This window comes from Opisthorchis viverrini, assembly GCF_000715545.1.
Source record: "Opisthorchis viverrini unplaced genomic scaffold opera_v5_325, whole genome shotgun sequence".
Taxonomy (NCBI): domain Eukaryota; kingdom Metazoa; phylum Platyhelminthes; class Trematoda; order Opisthorchiida; family Opisthorchiidae; genus Opisthorchis; species Opisthorchis viverrini.
Genome location: NW_008751988.1, coordinates 192,122 through 210,785, shown reverse-complemented (window position 1 = coordinate 210,785; position 18,664 = coordinate 192,122). Strand labels below are relative to the sequence as shown.

The 18,664-nt window shown below is 44.7% G+C and overlaps 1 protein-coding gene across 1 annotated transcript in view; it reads left to right on the top strand.

The window, feature by feature from the left end:
* Nucleotides 1-7,624, top strand: part of T265_10064 (hypothetical protein) — a gene marked incomplete at both ends in the record, with an annotated part of 42,107 nt that extends 34,483 nt beyond the window's left edge. Inside the window, 2 exons of the mRNA XM_009176326.1 lie at nucleotides 2,360-2,647; nucleotides 6,742-7,624. Coding sequence (XP_009174590.1) covers nucleotides 2,360-2,647 — 288 coding nt within the window. The remainder of the gene's footprint in view (nucleotides 1-2,359; nucleotides 2,648-6,741) is intronic.
* Nucleotides 7,625-18,664: the final 11,040 nt, after the last annotated feature.

Below are 18,664 nucleotides of genomic sequence, written 5' to 3'. Positions count from 1 at the left end.
ATGCTTCGGAGACATCAATGATCAAACACTGATATCTTCCGTATGTCCTTTGTGCGTGAAAGCCACATTTCTGATCCATAAAGCAGTATAGATCGCACCACTGCAATGCAAACTCTGCTATTAACAAACAAACTCACGTCAGATCGGCACGTCGGAGGTTGGCAAAAGTTGCCGTGGCCTTTCCGATTGGAGGACTGATCTCATCTCCAGCCAGTTCACCGGAACTTATACAGCTGCCCATGATTATACTGATTGATCACATTACCTTTTAAATAGGTATAGATGTCACTGAATTAGTGGGTTGTTTCATTTAATTCCATGCTATACACTGCTACGGACGAGATTAAATGTAGTTAATTCACCCTCCAGCAATGTTATTCTCACTACTGTGCTCGATTTGCCCAGCTTTTATGATTGAATGTTTTGAAGTGTTCCCCCCGGGGTGCTTGCGATGGGCTACAAACTTGTTTCTTCTCTGACCACTGTTTTCTTCTCTTAATAATTTAAAGGTAACTAAGTGAACTTTCTGGCTGTACGACAGTTGGGCATCAATGTTAACACTGATATCGCTGCCTATGGTGACACTTATGTGGTTGGTATTTGTTCATTCATGATGACTATTGTGTACATGCATTTTTATCTCTCTGTCCTTGAGCAAGATTCACGTAGCGTCTTGTCGTGTTGTTTTGCAACTGTACTGGTCAACAATAGACTTAGTCGTAGTACTCGCGTTTGTACACCTGCTTCACATGAATGTAGCCGCTCGGTATCACTCCTGTTCAGGTACACTCATGTCATAGCGACGCCTGCCATCACTCACGGACTAGCCCAGGAGATTTCACATTTGGTCTTAAATAGACACTTCTTCGGTACTCTTCACCACAACCCGGGTTATTTTGTGCCAAATACCACATGATTTAGTGCACAAAATCACATCGGTATCCAAGTGAACGCTGACAAACTGGATGTATTTTCATTACTTTATCGATTAACCAGACCCGTTCAATTCACACTCAGTCGTCTGATCGTGTTGAATGAAATATATGACTTGACCTCTGTTAATCTAACATTACACACAAGTGACGTTTGTGAGCGAGACGAGATTACACTGAGGTCATCGGACACGCGAACACAAATCACAGTTGGCATTACTTCATCAGTAATACGGTAGCGCTTATGGTTTTGTATGTGTACTGCTACGCCAAAGAACGGCTGCCGCGGAAAAGCGGACTCTCTTTCTGGACGGTGTTCCCTCATGTGCAGCGGGAAAAACTGGCCTCAAGAAGTTCGCAAAATAGACTCACTTGCACACTAATTTGGTTTTAGCAGGAGACTCAGTTAAATCCCAGCTGAGTCGAGAGTTTTCAGTCATCCTGTGAGTAGTTTCCTTCTTCAAGAAGTTACTTTGTAAGCAGTGTATTCAGTATAAATGTGATACATCATTTACTAGTTCCTAGTTTTAAGTATAAATTTAAGCTAATACTGTCCATCGACTGAAAAATGCCTCTCAACGTTGGATTGTCGCTTGTTTCATAGTACCATGGTCTCCATTCATGTTTAACTTCATCCTGGTACTGTCAATGTATTCCGAGCGGTATCGGATGGTGAAAACCCATGATGTCATGTAGGATTTCTCGAAAGTCACCCTGACAATTTTTGGCACCAAAGAAAGGACTCCCTTGTTAGACGTGATAAAACTTTGGCCAGGACATGGCAGGCCATTGATCCAAGTGACGGGAATGCTGTAACCTTTTAAAACGACCGTCTGCCACTGTTTGCTGACGTTGTGTTGGATAGTATTTACAAATCCCACTGGGTTGTGTGTATTTCAATACCGGTCAAGGACGTGAGTATTTTGTTCCTTCATAAGGATATTGACCTGTTTTGATGTAAGCCCCCACCGTTTGACTCTCGATCTTCATCAATGTGGTGGGTAGACAGCAGTATTTATAACTGGTCCATTAGTGTTGATGATGATTCTGTCGGCTAGAACACCTTAGGACCCATCACGTGTTTCTATTCGAACACGATTTCCTTTTTTAAGAGTGCTTCACGAGTAATATGCACTCTGGAATTGTCCTCGATATTAAGGCCCAACTTCAATAAAGGAAGCCGATTCTATATGAATAGCAGAATTCCATAACACCTTCATACTCACCAATCAGGTAACGTATTGTCTTTTTCAATGCCGGGAATCATAAATCCTGTCTCTTTAGTGGCGCTCGTACTCATACAGTGACCTGATTGGGATTGAGTATATTGATCTCAAATATTGGAGGTCGCTTGAGGGACACTCATCCATTTTATATTTTAAGCCGACCCGGCAGTCGACTAAACATCATCCCTTTACGTCAGTACCATGTTTAGTCGGAGCAGTGTCCCACAACTGGAACATATTCAAGGTTTTTGTGTTGCCGTTTTTCGCATCTACTCCACCCAGTATGACGACCAAGTGCAGTCCATGTCGAGCCTAGCTAATCGTCTTTTGGCGTCTGGTTTCCCAAAAATCGGCGCCGTCCTTCGTCATGCCTTCCAGGAGCTGGTACCGCCTGTGCGTCTAGAACAGGAGCGGACGGAGGGTGCAGGACGTGGGACACCACAGCCGAGTTACTCGGCGAATCAGGTGAGCCAACAGCTGCCGGAATAGGCTTGTGTTGTCTGAGACTTTGCCCGTTGATTTTTGCCATCAACATCGCTGGTGATTGCGTTATTCGGGCATATGCAATGTTTTGCCACCCATTTTCCTAACTGTGCGTTTCATCCTGTCTAACCTAACATATGGTTTGTGCGTAACATCACACTTGGTGCTGTGCACTTCAGTCATCTCTATTATCATCAATTCTAATTATAAAAAGGTGTAGTTTAAGATCTCACCGTACGGCCTTCCTGGTTATGTTTATTTTGGTGTGTTGTGACTCGCTCAGAGTAACTTTCGAGATCGCCTCACTGTTTCGACGGCTACCCCCCCTAGATGAGCATCCCTGGGCACGATGTGCTAATGACTACTGATAGACATGATTGATAGACATGGTTTAGTCACTAGGATGATGGCGCTTCTCCATGGAAACTATCATCCCAACAGCTAAACACCAATCTCAGCAGAAGAGTCAGAACAGACAGCTCCCATAGAAAGCGACAAACACCAATCACGGAAGAGGTAAAATACCTCTTTTTCTCGGTGCTACAAAATGCAATGGCAAGTACAATAGGTGCCATTTGCGGATGGATGCCAGTTTATGAATATTAAACTGTCAGATGGAGAAACAACATTTCAGCAGATACATTTCAGTAAGACACTGTGGTAATTTGTGAACCTCATGAACGACTTTAACGGTCGAACAGAACAGGCAATATGTCGTCAATGTATCACAAATGTGGTAAACTGTCTACTGATGGGGCTTTAGTCGCAAAGATTGAGACATGTCCTCGGTAAACAAACCCTATAATCAATGCGTTCAAGATACTGCCACAGACTTGAACGCTTATTGTCAAACCTATTCCTGTTAAAGACTAAACATCTCCAGGTGATTCCACTTCGGCAACTCAGAAGCGTTCGACTCTTCTTCTTTGCTCCGGGTTATGGCCAGCTGAGAGAACGTCCGAATTGATCTGTGGGGAGGAGTTTATCAATTTTCGCTTTGGTCGAGATACCGATGGTGTGTATCCTTGATCGGAGCCCACAGTACGAGCGACCTTAATCTTGCTTCGACATTGTTCAGCTCTGACACCCTTCGGATCTGCAACAGGTGTTCAGACTCGAAGAAACGCAAGTCATCTTATACTGCCTATTATCTTAATCTCGGAATGGCTCTGTTGTAAAATTCTTACTCTCGATGAAAGGTCCGTTGTTCGAATCTACCCTCTAGCTGTCCAACTGCTTCTGGCTGGACTAACTGATATCCTGTTCTTGGTCACACGCAGGCAATCCATACCAGCAGATAACTCGTTACCATACGGGCCATTTATTCGGTGTCGCCGCAAATCTCCACTACCATGCTGGAATATGTAGTTTCACCGGATGCTAAGTAGGAAAGCTGCATTCAGTCCTTTTCCTTATTGAGGCTCATTGAGTACGTGTGCGTGGACCTTCGCATGAACACTTGCTTGACTTGAGGCCCATGCGTAAACTTGATCATTTCGGGTTTGGGTGGCCAGATGGTCCAAGTGGTTAGAGCGCGAATTTACTGACTGGAAGGTCCGTGGTTCGAACCCGACCTCTGACTCTCGACTCCCCCTGTCTAGGCTTGGACAACCTGGCAGTATCCCAGCCATCGTGGAACCTTCGGGTGGCATGGCAGCTAGGCATCGAAAGGGTGCTACAGCTGAACAATTCGATTTCGCGTTTGATCTGTGCTGATCAGCTTACCTACTCGATAGATCTTGATTACGACTTTAGTGCTGGTGTGTCAAATCCCTCTACAATAATACATCTTCCGGTGACTCCCTGTTCAGGTGTAAGTCTATGCATCTATACTCTCAGATCCGCTGTGGGAATCGGTGTCCTTTTACCAATCACGACTAAGTGAAGCGGAATTCACGGCCGTGAAACGCGCCACAACCTGTTCTCTACTCTCAAGCTCCAGATGTAAGTAGAATGACAGCTGGCAGGTGACCTAACTGTGTCTGTGCGATGTGGGTGAGCCCACACATGAGACTTACCGCGAATCGCGGGGATCGTCGACACGGTCCGGCCTTTGTTTTCCCTCGCATTATGTGCACTTAATATTTTCATCAGAGGCTGATAAACTGCAACCATCAACATTACTCCTTCAAACGTTTTGATTTCTGAGGATCTTCGAACTATTCTGTACGCTGACAATTTGCGGGTTTATATGGTGCATCCTGGTGAATGGTTTCTTCTACTGCTGATTCTATAATTTGATGGAGTTCTACCATGTGATATCTACGAGGCTGCCCATTTGATCTATTTTCCATCTGTTGAATTTTTCCTTTCCATCAGACTGCTCCGCTTTCAGTTAGCAGATATGGAAATGAGGCCTGCCTGTTAGTCATTCTAATTATCACAATTCTATCACTTATGCTGCTTCTATTCACACGGCAGTTGACCGAATATTTCCTGATATTCGCTTGATCCAAGTTACAGCGTTGATAATCCAGCTTGTGTAGTCTACTCACTGCTACACCACTGCTTACTGATGATGTTACCCCGACCAGTGACGAAACGGTAAATTAAACCGTTAAAAAGTTCCCACACTGCTTTACCAAGACCCCATACGTTTAATCTTTCGGAAAATAACACACTTCATATCGGATTGTACGTGTGTGGTTTGACCCATTTTTATATTCTGGGTTTTTTTACTCACATCTACCGATGTATTGAGCGGAGCGGTTGATCCTACGTGAATACCTCTGTCCCCGGGATACTGGTGCTGTTTAATTCTTAACTAATTAGTCCCTAATTATTCCTTCAAATTTAACGTTTTGCTAGGCTTTGATTTCTCCGTCATACTGATTTCCTTCGGGGTGTTGGTTTATTATGAAACCACTAAGCTTGAGTTGAGGGGCTAACGAACTGTACGTTTACGTCAAGAGCCTGAGTCGCTGCAGAAAACTACTGCTTTGAAGATCTTCACTCCAGAAATGTGAACGTCAATGGTGCCTATGTGCTCACATACCAAATGTGGCGGACGAAACGCTGTGCAAACCACTCTATTTTCTCGGTTTTATGGGTTATCCTAATTTACTTGACGGATGACCAATTACTATATTTGCTAGATACTCCGTTTAAAACTCTGGCCGGTTTATCGCAGCCACTGTGCCCGATGAATACGAATTGTTGGTTGAATTACCCTAGGCGAGTGGCGACGGTGATGACCTACTCACCAGATGCACCACAACTTTCTAAACGCTAGTGCATCTCTCACCCACGCAGTTCACATGTTCAGTGTTGTTCAGCTGCCAGGACCGTAGCGTGTGTGTTCTACGAACAGTCCTCAGCCAATGGGTTCTCAACAGGCGATGGTATCATTCTCATTAAGACTGATGTACTTTACACGTAGTACCACTTCCAAAGTCCTAATTAAGTGCAACACCTGCGTGCAAGTTAACTGTATGGTTGCAGAGAAAATACAAATACCGATCGATTCAACTGATGGAGGATGCAGGTAGAATTCAAGGCACTGATCAACCGCGTGGAAGACTTGCTAGTGTGTCAACGCCATGGTGGTCTTTGAATACAGCATACGACCGTTGCTACAGGTTACACGATTAATCGGGTAAAGACGTATGAAACAAGTTCATTAGCTGATAGGATGGGTTCACCAGTAACCTTTGGAACCGGTAGTGGAGTGATATGCTGTTGTTTGGAGGACTTCATTTTCGAAGCTTGCTCTGATTTCTGACTGTTTATGAGTGATGTCTTGAGATTGGCGACCTAGTTTCATGTCTATGCTGTTTCAAATCGTGTTTTACGAACAGTTATCGTTACGATACAACTAATCGATTAACCTCCGACCCAGTTTCAACCGAGTATCTATACGACAGTATTAATTTCTTTCGTCGACATGGTTCTCATAGAATTTCATGTGCTATAATTTCGTTCGCAGCTGTACGAAACACTTATCTGTTTTTAAGGCGGACCCCACATTACCTGGGATACCAGTCTGTTCATAGTCACTAGAGAGTTTTTTGCCCAGTATAATGGACGGATTTTAGTACTCTATTCATACGTAAACCGTTTCTTAGTCCCTTGTTACTTTTGCTCTCGCTCTTGATCTGCAGGAGGAGCCGTGGTGTCCGTGCTGCCAACAGCGATTTGCCTCCCGTGATGACCTGGAAACCCATTTGCTTAGCTGTCTGACATAATGTGGACGGACGCTTCGAGTGACATTACTCATTGATTTAATATTCCGGTCGCCTGTCTCTCACTCCGCGTATATTCAGCGCGATTCACTCCTTGCCGTGCACCTTCACGGTTAGCGCCGCCCTCCCATCCTGAACGGTGATATATATCATTGTGCGTGGACGTAATCGATTGAGTGTATGGACTGCCTCATTTTCATTTCGCACCCAAGTCATATTCCCAGGTGACATAACCACCTCTTTTTTTAACACGAACGTGCATCAGTACTTCTGCACCCAAAGGAAGTCCTTCATCATGCGATTTGACACGTCACTTGTTTTACTGAAGTAATTTCCTTTTTTCTACGAGCTCTGACATTCGGACTCCACCACAGATTATCACATGATGTCATTTTCACTTGTGTGTTGATTGATGTTTTGCTTATCTCTTGGTCAAACTATATTGATCCTTCACGAATTTGTGCCAGTGTTTGCGATGTGACCATTGAAAATCACACTTGCAAGTGTCGTTGTTGTGATACCCTTTCATTGAACGGTAGGTCCAATTATCTTCATGCGTTAAGTATCTGCTGAATCTCAGCTGCAACTGACAACGGGCCCAACAATGAATTATGTCACAGGCTGGAATGGATGAAGTCGGTAGTTTGCCCGCTGTTTCTCAATACGAGTAGGGACGCGGTCATCTGTTTTCTTGGCTTAGAATTGATCGTTACCACTTGTCTGTCTGCGTCGTTGTCATGGCAGCAAGACGTAGTACCTTTTATTTGTCATTTCATTTTCTACGAAATTCGTTGACCACCCGGGGGGTAAATACACCATTTGGATGCACAACCAGTCACCAGATTATGTGTTAAGATTAAACGTTTGGCTAGCTGGATTTCGGTACTAGCGAACTTGTGTTGTTCACTGGTGTGTAAATGTTAATAGTAAATAATAGAATGTGTATGTGGAGGATCAATCTCGTGTTGTTAGTCAAATGACCATAGGAACATGGATTCATCAGTTTCACGTGACGACTGAGCTACTTATTTCCATAATTTGTTGCATTAGCCTAAGGCGAAATTTGTGTCCAGTACTATAATTCCATTCGAGAGGGAATATTGACCAAGATTGTTCCCCCCTCGAGTTTTTTCGCCCCGACAGATACTATGATGTTCAACAGTTGAACACCATCTGATTGTGGACCATTCTCTTGGCTGACTTGCAGCGTCACTATCCCAAAGTTCTGACTGGCAGGTCACGCTGTCGCGAAATTCCACTGATTTGTTGAAGTTGATCGAAAGAGTGCCCCAAAGCCACGAGATCAGTGTATCCCATTCGGATGATGGAAGTCTTCGGCATCGTGTGCACAACCTGATTCTGTCGTATAAGAGCTAAGAGCAACCATCGATTGGCTTTGAGAGTAGCGTACAATCAATCCACCGCATTCATTGTATCAGTTAATCCTTACAATTATAAATTATGTTATGTTTTACCATTCAGTGTCACGCTAATTGCAGAAAATACTCCATTTGAAACTATTGCTCCCGATCAAGCCCTAGACTTTAACCACACACTGTTTCTTTCTGTGCTCATTACCGGATACTGTGCCTTAATTAGCGTAATAGATTCGCGTTTTTAATGCAAGTGTCGATTGTGTGTGTGTGTGTGCGTGCTGTATCTTTATAGGAATAGAAGGAACGTAAAGAGCTAGGTAGTGCAACCTGTACCTGTAGCTGACATTTGATGTGGGAGGATGGCATTATATCACTGCGAGCATAACTGAGTGGTAAAACTCCGTAGCTGTCTGGTTCAATTAGGATTGACCTTGGAGCCTTATGTACTTAGGTACTTATGTTCTTTGTGTGGTATCGTTTTCCATGCAAGGTGGCGGAGTAATGTATAAGACAGCCGTTAGCTAGGAAGAACGACCTGGCATCCTTTCATATTGATAGGTGGCCATAGCGGAATCTACTTGAGTTCCGGATCTGGTGCAGTACATGCTCTTTTCTAGCAGTTTGGAGAAAATCTTTTATTGCTAGTGGGAAGGAGTGCTACAAGGGATTAGCCAACCACATTTACCTTATTCCAATTCGCCGAAGCATCTGACTCTGAATCACTCTACTGTACCAGGCTGATTTTCGTGTGTGCCGTTGTAAAACTGGCTTGAGTGTTGTTTGTACAACTCTCAATATCTCCCGTGTACGAAGGCCAACAAATTTTTTGTTTTAAAGCGAATTTTGAACCTGGGACCAGTCCGAATTACGGTGGTTTTGTCGAATTTGATCAGGTGGCTGTTGATCTGTTCACCAAGCAGTTGATTTGCAACCCTTTCGGCACCATTAGAGCAGACATGTTCAGTGCGCACTGAGAATTCCATGGCTTTCATAATCGGGAAGATTGAGGGCTGTACAATCATAACTGATCAAATACCGACTAATGCACCCGAGCCATCAATTCTCCAGCACTACCAATTTATGTACCTACTCTCAAGAAACAAGTAGTGTAATGGTATAACGGATGTCATTTGGCCGACCACTGAAAGCGAACAGTTTTTAATGATCACGGGGAGTGCCGTTCAAATTGCCCAAAGTAATTGTCATAACGAACAAGACCACACTAAATTAGCTTAACTAGAATTTTACCTGTTTATATCCAGAACATATTTTAGACCTAGGTCTAATGAGCCCACGAAGAGACGACTTGATGATGATGTAGGTACGCACCAGCAGAAATGTTTTTCAGCGCTACATGGATGACGGACTCTAGGGAATTATCGAGGATGGTCATTAGTATCCACTTTTGGTGAAGCCGATTCATCATCTATAAATTCAAAAGATACCATTCCTTGGAATTCCAATGCCCGTTGCAATGTAACTAACGGGAGCATTCCTGCTTGTTAGAGGTCAACATATACATCATCGTTTGGATGTAGAATGGTGCCTGTGACGGCTCCAGTCGCGTCGGGAGGTTTCACTTATCATCCGTTCCGCATGAAGCGGACTAGGTTTTTACACTTTCTTAGACGAGCTTTACTGACGATTCGGGGGAACATGGACGCACAAACTGTTCGTTACCTGTTGTGAAACAATGCCTCTTCTCCATAATAAGGATCGTGGTATCGCCTATGTAAAAACCATTCAATCTGAGTCTGTAAGCACGAGCAAAATGACAGTGCATTTCATGAAGTTTCGTTTCGGCACTGCAATGAATGAGTCATACAAGTAATCTTGGAAACCCTCTCTCGGACCATCAGTCGCCAAATTATTCAGTTGAGTAGTGGGATTCACTAACGTATAAAAGGAACGGTTTTGATTTGGCTTCGTTCGCTTTTGGGTCGTCGAATGTTAAGAGGATGCAGTTAACTCATCATCATCATTGTCAGCTGTAATAACCGCGTACTTGGCAGCGAAGTATGAAAGCCGTTACCAGCAAACTCAGCTGCGCTGGTCACTGCCGTCTTCCTGGATGGGGACCCCGAGACGGGCCACATCAATGGCTAGAGACATTGTCAGATATGACCCAGTCGCGCCCTCAATGGCGCTCGTGCATCCAAGCTATTGCCTTCAATGCATAGCTCCTTTTCCAACCCCCTCACTTGACAGCCCACTGGATTTATGCACCAATTTATCAGCTCCCGCCTGCAATGCAGTTAACTGCCTTACGTATTTTCCACACAGATGTGGGTACGCTCTATCTCTGGCGTTTTCAGTAAATTAGTGTGCCCATCATTTGACTGTTTACGACCCAGTGGATTTCATTCAGACATTTTGGATAACTTCGTAGGTGGCTGTTCGGGTTGTCCGATTTCAGTCTGGCTTCATTACGCCCGAGCACCTTTGCAACATAACGTCGCAGGATTTTGTGAGCCTGTTACTCACACACATGCCGCCGGAGAACAAGCAGTCGATTCCCACAAAGATGGTGGCAGATTCCAGTTTCCAACTCAGTTCTACAAGTCATTGATGTTCCTCTGTGTTATCTTTGGTGTTTCAGATGAGTAATCTCGTGTTCCACCCTTGTTAAATTTTGTCAAACAGTCGTGAATTGTACACTTCCCGAGGTGTGAACAGGTGTGTCATTCTCAGCGCAGATTTCCCACTCGTCTCTGTGGTCCATTATTCAAGGTTACTAGAGCAAAGGCATCAAAACAAATCAGAATATTCACCAGGTGGACCTCATTTTCCTGTGCTCTTTGGGACAAGAAAGTCGACACTGATGATGGTGGTGAGACATCACTTGGTTGACCTCATCCAATAGCGTTTCGTGGGACAAGGACAATACGGTCTGGGATTACAATAAGAGTATACAAATGTGTGATCATCTGTTGTTGAATTCGCGCCATTTCTGGTGGTAGTCATTTTTTAAAAGGAGTAAGAATATGTTTTTTCTACTCGGCTATCGTCTCTCTCTACGATTTCCTCATTAAAGCAGTTTGGAAAAAAGTCATTCATTATCTGGGGATATTGCTTGCTCGGAGGTTCCTAGTAGGTGCCTGTCAGTGCAACTGTACACGAAGATGATCATATGCAATCCACTTTTCATGAGTATGAACCAATCCAATCCTGTCAGCTGCGATTTGCTTTATTGTATAAACGGCCATCGGTTTCCATCACTAATCTGTGAACAGTATTATGCAGCAGCCGAAAGAATCTTGTACCACATTCGTGAAATATGACAAGCAAGTCACTGGCATTGGCTCTACGGGGGATGGTCGGTTAGTAGATTTAGCATTTTGTTGCATATCATGTGTACTCGCTATGGAATATCTCAGTTGTCAATCAACCAATCAATTTATCAGCTATAAACCGTGCTCCATAGGCACATCGGTTCTAGGTGCTACAGGTTCCATTACCAGAAAATGGAAGAGTGTGGGACATAAAGCCAAGCCTTGGAGGAGATGGTGCGTTTGGTTAGTTCGGGAACTGGGTAGCTATGCATTGAAGGTGATAGCTTTGATGAGCCACTGACTGCACGATTTGGCCATTTTTGCCAGTTTGAGTTGAGTTCTAGGATCCTCAATCAGGGAGGCGGCAGTTTTCGACCCGACTCAGTTTACTGGTTAGTATTTTCATATTTCGTTTCCGCGTCATACACTGTCCACCTCTTGGTTGCTTTTACTCATCACAGGACTGGGCGAAATGAGCTCTGTGAGACAGACGGTCTTCTGGCATGCGGAGTACATGTCCTGACCAGCGTGATGTGTGTGTAAGCGGGAGAGTTCCTTCTTCCCAGAACCATCTAGTGTGCCTGAGCATTACCGGTGTTTCCACCAGACCTTCGGTGACACCGATGATCAAACGCTGACATCTTCCGTATGTCCTCTGCGCGTAGGGGCTACGTATCTGATCCATAAAGCAGTATGGATCACAGCACTGTAAGCTCTGCCCTTAGCAAAAAAACGTTAGGTCGGCACCATAGGTGTCGGAGGTTGGCAAAAGCTGACCGGAAAATATACAGCTGCTCAGGTAAACAGGTTTATCTGCCACATCGTTGGTTCGTCTGCAATTATGAGGTTTGAGTTTCATCTAACCCAGTCTTGTAGCAGCACTTTACACTTTGAAGGTGTGAAGCGCATGCCAAATCGTGCGGCAGAGTTATTTAGGTTATTTAAAATCGTTTGCATTTGAGAAAGATCTGAACCAAGAAGAGCAATATCGTCTGCATACTCAGTGTCTGTTAGGGTACGTCCTGGGAGCGTTTTGACTCCCGAGGTTTCAGAGGCAGGCAGAAGAATTCCAAGTAGCATATCAATAATAAAGTCGAAGAGGAAAGGGGAAAAAGGATAGCCCTGACCTACACCACTGGACATGGTGACCTAGGTGCCTGTCAGTGCAACTGTACACGAAGATGATCATATGCAATCCACTTTTCATGAGTATGAACCAATCCAATCCTGTCAGCTGCGATTTGCTTTATTGTATAAACGGCCATCGGTTTCCATCACTAATCTGTGAACAGTATTATGCAGCAGCCGAAAGAATCTTGTACCACATTCGTGAAATATGACAAGCAAGTCACTGGCATTGGCTCTACGGGGGATGGTCGGTTAGTAGATTTAGCATTTTGTTGCATATCATGTGTACTCGCTATGGAATATCTCAGTTGTCAATCAACCAATCAATTTATCAGCTATAAACCGTGCTCCATAGGCACATCGGTTCTAGGTGCTACAGGTTCCATTACCAGAAAATGGAAGAGTGTGGGACATAAAGCCAAGCCTTGGAGGAGATGGTGCGTTTGGTTAGTTCGGGAACTGGGTAGCTATGCATTGAAGGTGATAGCTTTGATGAGCCACTGACTGCACGATTTGGCCATTTTTGCCAGTTTGAGTTGAGTTCTAGGATCCTCAATCAGGGAGGCGGCAGTTTTCGACTCGACTCAGTTTACTGGTTAGTATTTTCATATTTCGTTTCCGCGTCATACACTGTCCACCTCTTGGTTGCTTTTACTCATCACAGGACTGGGCGAAATGAGCTCTGTGAGACAGACGGTCTTCTGGCATGCGGAGTACATGTCCTGACCAGCGTGATGTGTGTGTAAGCGGGAGAGTTCCTTCTTCCCAGAACCATCTAGTGTGCCTGAGCATTACCGGTGTTTCCACCAGACCTTCGGTGACACCGATGATCAAACGCTGACATCTTCCGTATGTCCTCTGCGCGTAGGGGCTACGTATCTGATCCATAAAGCAGTATGGATCACAGCACTGTAAGCTCTGCCCTTAGCAAAAAAACGTTAGGTCGGCACCATAGGTGTCGGAGGTTGGCAAAAGCTGACCGGAAAATATACAGCTGCTCAGGTAAACAGGTTTATCTGCCACATCGTTGGTTCGTCTGCAATTATGAGGTTTGAGTTTCATCTAACCCAGTCTTGTAGCAGCACTTTACACTTTGAAGGTGTGAAGCGCATGCCAAATCGTGCGGCAGAGTTATTTAGGTTATTTAAAATCGTTTGCATTTGAGAAAGATCTGAACCAAGAAGAGCAATATCGTCTGCATACTCAGTGTCTGTTAGGGTACGTCCTGGGAGCGTTTTGACTCCCGAGGTTTCAGAGGCAGGCAGAAGAATTCCAAGTAGCATATCAATAATAAAGTCGAAGAGGAAAGGGGAAAAAGGATAGCCCTGACCTACACCACTGGACATGGTGACCTTAGGCGAGGGCTTCCCGTATACTCGCACCCGCCCACATAAGTTCGCATACAGTGCCCTCAAAAGGGAGAGGAATTTGGAAGGGACATCTTTCTTACGATTTACAGAGTTAAAAGAGTTTTCTGATCGGTAATAACAACCAACGTGGGACGCTTGAAGGAGTGGAGCTGCCTAAGAATTTGTCTCAAGGTAAAGTCATGGTCGATGCATCCTCGGCCTGTTTCAAATCATTTGCAGTATGGATGTCAGACAGTTCGCCAGGATCTCGCCACTTATGAAGACTGAGGGTACAGACCATTCGAGCCAGGCGCCTTGTCTTGCTGGAGGATTGACATCTCACACCGCATTTATGCTGTTGATGGCAGGCCGGTGTCAGCGTTCCATTCAGGCCCGCTACGATTTTCCAGCGGTTGTGTTGTGGGAGATCAGCTGAATTGTACTTTCACTTGTTCAACTCCACACTGAAGACGACGATTGAGGGAGTGAATTGATGTTCACATATTATTTCACTGACACCTGCATTCTTTTGATCCGTTGATCGGATCAGGTAAAACAGGGCGTGGCTGTCGCCTGCAGCGAAAGCCTCATCCATCTCCTGGACCTTCGAAATCCACCAGGGTTCTCTGCCATTCTTCAAGCTCCTGATTATCCGCTGTTTGAGGGAACTGCGTGCACCATCACAGTCGGCGGTTGCTGGTATGGCCTTTCTGGTTGTAATAAGACCTGCTTGTCTCGATGGTATCCAGTGTTCATTTGGTCGAGTCAAGTGGCTTGGACAGATAGTTGTGAAAGTTGAGAGCATAGCTTCTTTAACTCATTTCTATTCAAACAATAACCATTCTTCGTCATCCGTCCCTATTAGCTTTCTGGTCACATCAGCTGGGTACTCTTGAGCTACTGAAACTGGTCAGAGTTAATGAATGTTACTGCTCTGCTCTCACACGCTTCATGCTGATGGAAACCAAACTGGTTATCTGGCTTGCACAATGAGTAACTCAAAAGGAATTACAACCCTCATTACAACCCCATAACTGATAGCCACATGTCCCATCTGAGTTCGTCACTCTCTTGCGGTTGATGGTCTCCCAGAAACTCGATGAGCGTTTGTGTTGGACGTTTGTACTGGTCAGGAACAGACGATGATTGGCCACAAGTGAAGCAGTCGCTCCGATCATCCGTACGCTAAGCATCGACTCCAAATCTACTATCTAGTTGTGCTTCTTCCAGACTTAGTTGTCCAACTGGGCATCCACATTACCCGCCAGGATTACTATAACGGTCCTTCTTGCCGACCGAAGCGGTCGCCACAGATATTGGTAAAACCCGTCTTTCTCAGTTACAGAACTGCAGTCTTTTGGGGCGTAGGGTGATGTGAAAAATATTTACCGTTTAGCGCATCGATCTGCATTGATGTCAATTGGGGGACCCTTCCCTGAGCCAGTGATTAAAAAGTTTGACTCACTTAGCTGTAGGGGGCCGGCCTGGCCCGAGGGCACAGGGAATGAGGTATTACTGTCCCACTTCTAACACAACTACGCACAGCACGTGCCTTTTGACTAACACGGCTGTCATGGTCAACCGTTTGGCGATCGGAGGGTGCGGACTTTAGGGTCGATCTTTTCTAACCCGTCCTTTTTCGGGAGAAGGCAGCATCACTGCTTCCATAAATATGGTAATACTGGTCCCCTGGGGGAAAGGCCTTACTGCCTTCACACTCCTGTTGGACAGAACAGTAGGAATATACATCCAGACTACCGCGTAATACGACTAGTCGCTGTACGGAGACTTGCTGTTCTTCGTTGGGCTGCTCCCCTTTAACCTTGGAATGTCTGAACCTTTAGGAGCTGAGTTCCAGCCAGTGTAGCCCGCAGGATCGTTGCAACACAGAAGCCCGATCACCACGCTAAGGTGGCAGCTTCAAGTCGGATGTCTCACATACTGTATGTCAGGCGGGACCATTGAACATAGTTCGAGACCGGAACACTTATAACTACATTTCCACCCCAAGTGACACTTATCTCCCGATTTCAGCAACTTCATTGTAACGGGGTTCTACCTTAGGGAGCTCTCTCGCCTCGGGGAGTTTCATTCAACGTGTAGAAGGGGCTAAATTTTATTTGAATTCAGTCCGGGACGTTTTTATTGCGCCCACAATACAAATATAAGGAGTATCATAACCTTTCAAGAGTCAGATCGATCAAATTGCGCTTTTATCACACCATTTCATTTTGGATAGACTTCCTGAATGAAACTACACTGAGGAACGCAAAATACATCCTCGGTTGACAACATTCTTCAAAAGCAGCATCGTCGTTCCACAGTTTCAGGGAATGGAAACATTTTTGTCTCACAAAGTGCTGCGAGTTAGTGTGTATTTCCTGACTGCAGAAAACCTGCCGATATAGGTTTCCTTCATGGAACCATCCCCTGGTGCTGCAACCACCATTCACTTCTTCAGTTTCCGCATTTTTTCATTTTACTCTCGTCCTTCTAATCAACCCGCACTAGCAACCCTATTAATAATTTAGAATCTTCCTTTGGGAAAAGATAGCTGAGTGTACTTATGGGTTAGAGAGTTCTATTCTGTCTCAGTTGGTAAGCTGCTCTCGTTGGTTTTGGTATCACTGGGTTCTGGATGCTCACAAATGAACAAGGATTCGACAAAGGAAACGCAGCACAGTCCCTGACTATACCAGCTGAAACATCTGGGTCAAGGAGTATGGTTCTGTTGGCATTCCACGTTGTCTTCAAGAGTAGCCTACGATGAGTATAATAGCATTTATACTGGCACGGTGACACCGTGAACTGACTGCTTTTAGCAGCCTGTAGCTTCTTTTGTTCATCTGGCTTGAGAGAGACATCATCAACCTGCAGTAATGCGTTGCTGTCCGTCAGTTGTATTTGTCCGCTTACTAGCCAGTTTTCCAAGTTGCTAGTGGATTCAACAAACTCTTGTGGCAAACTTAAGCTAAACCTGTGGTTATTCCTTACAACTTCGCTTTCGATTATTGCCGGCCCATTCATAATTAGGTTTTCCGAACGTGACTGAGTGACTTTTTTTATCCAAAACAAAATGAAAACGTTTCTTATTTTTGTAAATGGCTTGGCTCGTGTTTATCCATGTGGCTGTGAGCAGGTAGGTCAATCTGCCTGAGCAGATAAGAGAATGAACCAGACAGTAACAACAGAATTCGTATACAGACCACATCAGACGAGGGCTGATTTATGTGGATGGTGTGGGCGGTTGGTTTCTGCCACAGACAGCTTCCGATTCACTTGTTTATCAGTATGCCTTAGGAGTACAAGCGATTCTTATTTTCCAACCTACAATAGTGCTTGAAATGTTTTTTTTGTAGCCTGGGGAAAAAACTTAGCGCTAGCTGGATTTGCATACTCCCTATAATCCCAACCCTTAGTCTATTTATAAAATTGTCTAGACCAAACTCTCTTGCCATCCTAATCTGAGTCGATAGTCAGGTTTCATGGTCTGGGAATGCTCCACTCTTCATGCCCGTCTTCGTTGTTCAGCTCTACATGGTACGGATAAAATCACACAAGGCTTATTGTGAACTACTCATGATGTAACAATTTGCTTTCAACAAGAACTTTAACTGTTTGAATCAGTGAGCACATATTTACACATGCTCCTCTTCTTGTGAGTGATCTAAAGTCATTCAAACAATCTTTAATTACCGGACAACCGGGACGAGATGGCTGAGTGGTTAGAGCTCGAATTTACTAACCAGAAGGTCCGCGGTTCAAACCCGACCTCTGCCTCCCGACATTTTCTGTCTAGGCTTATGCAACCTGGCAGTATCCCAGCCCTTGTGCTTCCTTCGAGTGGCATGACAGCTAGGCACCGAAAGGGTGCTACAGCTGAACAGTTATAATTTCTCTTATTGTTACCGGACAACCTCTCTGTGGCAGCCAAAAATGCCAACTAGGCTCGGTTGTAGTGGTGGGTAGTCGTACTATATGGATAGAATAGTCCAACACTTGCGAGGGTCGATTCAAAAAATGGTAGTTTGATAGGTGGAGTGACCATGAAAGCAAGTGGTTATAGCTCCACATATGGAGGTCGAAGGTACAGCGACTCGAAAAGAAAATGCATATTCCCCTTTGGTCGGAATGAGCAACAGAGGTGAAGAGTGGGTTTTGGATAGCTGGTCACCTGTCGAAGGACGTTATCTTGAATATCAGTTGTTGAATCTGACATCCCGACCCAGGATTCGGAGTCTTCATATCCACATTGCGCCTTCAGGGTTTCAGTTCACCGGTTGAGAGCTGTTACCGATTCTAATGGAACCTATTCAAGAGTGGGGTAGAAAGTTTAAACCGGCTCCGAAAAGTGCGGAATTCTTTCACGTAACTCTTATGAGACGTTCCCAGACTTATAGTAGAAAATTTAGCTTGTGATTGTGAGACTGACTTGTACATATCAAGAATCTCAATGGTATTCTCATTCATTCAGAAGTTCTCGAAAGCAATTTTCGATGCTTAAACGGACCATTCACCATACTGATCACCTCCCCTCTTAGCGCCACGACTGTTAGGCTTAACGGAAAAACGAATTCGTCGAATGACTGAAAAATGCACAGCGTGACTGGTGGCCTATCGGAAGTCGCACGAGGTATCCCAAAGCTACAGCGCAGTTTCACCGCGAATGTCAATAGGGGTTTGAGAAAACCGGACTAGAGATAGTTTGATTTCTTAC